The 3,168-nt window shown below is 33.1% G+C and overlaps 1 protein-coding gene across 1 annotated transcript; it reads right to left on the bottom strand.

Moving 5' to 3' along the window:
- Positions 1-483: 483 nt before the first annotated feature.
- Positions 484-2,083, bottom strand: LOC132925306 (uncharacterized). Its single transcript, XM_060989714.1, has 6 exons — positions 2,066-2,083; positions 1,731-1,989; positions 1,519-1,686; positions 950-1,053; positions 787-865; positions 484-734 (listed from the first exon to the last, which is right to left on the bottom strand). The coding sequence occupies exons 1-6, from the start codon at positions 2,081-2,083 to the stop codon at positions 484-486; spliced, it is 879 nt and encodes a 292-aa protein (XP_060845697.1).
- Positions 2,084-3,168: the final 1,085 nt, after the last annotated feature.

Genomic DNA, 3,168 nt, shown 5'->3' with positions numbered 1-3,168 from the left:
TAATTTTCAGAATCATTGGATATTTTTTTACGTTCTGCCCTATAAAGGGTTAACTGTACCTAGAGATCTAATAAAAAAAAAAAATTGTACGAAGGAGTAAATATATCAAAATTCAAATATTGAAATAATTGCTAAATCAAAAAGACGATCTTGCCCCATTGTGGTTCTCAGATAATTCTTAATGATTTTTAACTTCGAGAAATTTCTCTCAGCAGTGGCAGTGGTTATCGGAAGAGTTAATTATATTCTTAATGCGATAGCAATATTTGGAAATGAACCACATGTTGATTCTATTAAATCAAGACACTCGATAGAAGTTTTTTATTTGTTTAAAATTCTACAAAATATTTTTAACTCGTCAAAAAGTTCAATTCCATTTAAATCGCAATTTTCACCGTCCTTTAATAATATTTCTAAATCCATACAATGCTTTCGTAATGTTTCATCTTCAAATAACTTCAAATTTTCAATATTATACAAAAATCAAAAGTTTTCTGAATGATGAGATAATTGCTCGAATCGTTGATTAATTGATACAATTGCTTGATCTACTACTGCCAAAAAATAATCTTGATAAAATTTTTGCTCATTAGAAACTGTACGTGTATCATTACATTCATAATCAAACTGCTTACTTTTTTTTAGAACTCTAGATTGTTTAAAAACTGCTTGAGTTCCAACGTCTTCACATAATTTTTGTGCAGTTTTTTTTTGATAACTCAAACCCATTTTCTCTAAAATTATTAAAAAAATCTTTAAGACCACTTAATAACTGAACAGCATTACTCAGTTCCATGCTTTCGCTTTGAAGACTCTTACTAACTTTATTAATACCAGATAGTGACTTCATACCAAATAACAATACCTAAATAAAATCATAAGAAAATTCATAATTTGCCAAAGACGAACTTTCACTTTTTATTTTAGGATCCTTTGTTAATTCACTGACTTCTACTAAAGCATCGTGTACTTGGCATAATTGAAAACGAATAGGTTTAATCGATTCGACCCAAGATTCCCATCTGGTATCTGACATTGGTTTTAAAGTAAAGTCTGAAACGTATTTTAAAAGAACAGTCCATCTTTCAGTAGAAGCGCTGAAAATTGTATAAATTCTTTGAATTACGCCAAAAAATGTCATAGCAGCCGGTACAGACGATGCCATGTCCCCGAGAAGTAAATTAAGGCTGTGCGCAGTGCACGGCACAAAAAAAGCTCTTGGATTCTCTGAAATAATTCGGGATTGCACTCCCTGTTTTCGGCCGACCATATTTGCCCCATTATCGTATGCTTGGCCACGGCAATTTTTCAAGTCCAAGTTCATTAATTATAATTGTCCTTTTATTTCCTCGGTTAAATTTAAACCAGATTTATTTGAAGTGTGAATAAAGCATATAAAATATTCATTTATTTCATATTTCAAATTTTTCAAAATTTCTACAATACGTAAAAGAAATTTAAGCTGCTCCTTGTGACTTTTATCAGGTGTTCCATCTAATCAAATCGTAAAGTATTTACTCTGTTTAACGCGATTAATTATTTCATCACGTATTTTTGTAGCAATAATACTAATAAGTTCGTTTTGAATCCTAGGTCCTAAATAATGATCATGTATTTCATCATTACGTACGCGTCTCAAATGATCAGCCATAATAATATCAAATTTTGCAATCATTTGTATTAGTCCTAAAATTTACCATTATTCACTGTATATAATTTAGAACTTGTACCACGAAAAGCGTCATTATGTTCTGCTAAAAACTCTATACATGCAATAATTCGTTTAAGAATACTACGCCAACGTTTTTTTTCAATATTTAAATTATCTTGTATATTATTATCTACAGTTTTATGAAGATCAAGTCCCATACGCAATTGTATCCATTTTTCTTGAGCCGTATTATGTGGAATAGATAATTCATGTTCTTTTAAACGTTCACTAATGTGTTTCCAATTTGAAAATCCTATTGATGCCAAAGATGATGTAGACTTAGACGGTCAAACGACAATAGCGACAAAATACTCGATTAAAAGATTTAGAATACAAAAGCCAATTTCTAATCACTTTTTCACCGTTGGCCATTATTCCATTATAATGTATTACCCTAAATTTGCGACCTTCGACGTTAGATGGAAACATACAATTTATAATTTTTGAATTTTGGTTTTAACTAAATAAATTCGTAATTTATCATTAATATTTTGTCAGTTCCCTGGATCGTCGTTGTTGTTTTCTTCTTCATGTACTTTTCTGCTCTCGATGTCTTCTTTTGGTCGTAAATCATCTGATACTAGTTGCACATTGTCAATTTGACTTTCAATTTGACCACTATTGTCTGTCGGCACATATTCATATTCATCACTATCACTATTGGATTGAACTTCCACTTTTTCTGTATTAACATCGTCACACAGTTCGTGTTTAGACACCGTACAGTCCACACGTATATTGTCTCGCACACCGCTTTTATCAGCTCCCGATAGCAAAGTCGTTAGTGCTTATCGTCGTGCCCAGCGCTCGATGTAATATCTAAAACCGTCGGTAATGTATAACTTATCGTACATATCAAGGCTAATACGTTTTAATACTTATTCCTAAATATTGTATTTAACCAACCACTAAATAATCGATTGTCGTATCCTAACACCAAGGCAACGTCGCATACGTTGACCCTTGGACTCAGATAACTATGCCTACTAATAAAACTCCAGCTATACGCACCGTGCCGCCTATAAAAATACTTAAGAACAAAGTTGTTAGTAACATAAACACAAATAACAAGCCACAGACGCAATTAGAATCTAATAAACGTTCTCTACCTTCTTCACCGACGTCCCCCTCTAACACCGCTAACTCCACCACTACTACTGCCACTAAGAAATCAAGATTCTTTATCTCTCCAAACCGCTACTCTGTCCTTGCCGAAGATGAGACCTACTCCGCCAACCTTAACGATAACAATCCAATTGACGTCGACACACAAAGCCAGGGGTCCGTGCACTCTACCAAACATACACAAAAGAAAATAAATCTGCCACCACCAATATTTGTTAAAGGCGTAAAAGATTTTTTCGAACTATCCAAAGAACTAGCTACTATCACTGGCCCAAACAGTTTCAGCTGTAAGTCAATATCTTCGCATCTTAAACTCCAGCTTGACACCCCTG

Source organism: Rhopalosiphum padi, chromosome 3, assembly GCF_020882245.1.
Source record: "Rhopalosiphum padi isolate XX-2018 chromosome 3, ASM2088224v1, whole genome shotgun sequence".
Taxonomy (NCBI): Eukaryota; Metazoa; Arthropoda; class Insecta; order Hemiptera; family Aphididae; genus Rhopalosiphum; species Rhopalosiphum padi.
Note: the sequence above shows the minus strand (reverse complement) of the source record. Positions and strands in the feature narration are given on the sequence as shown.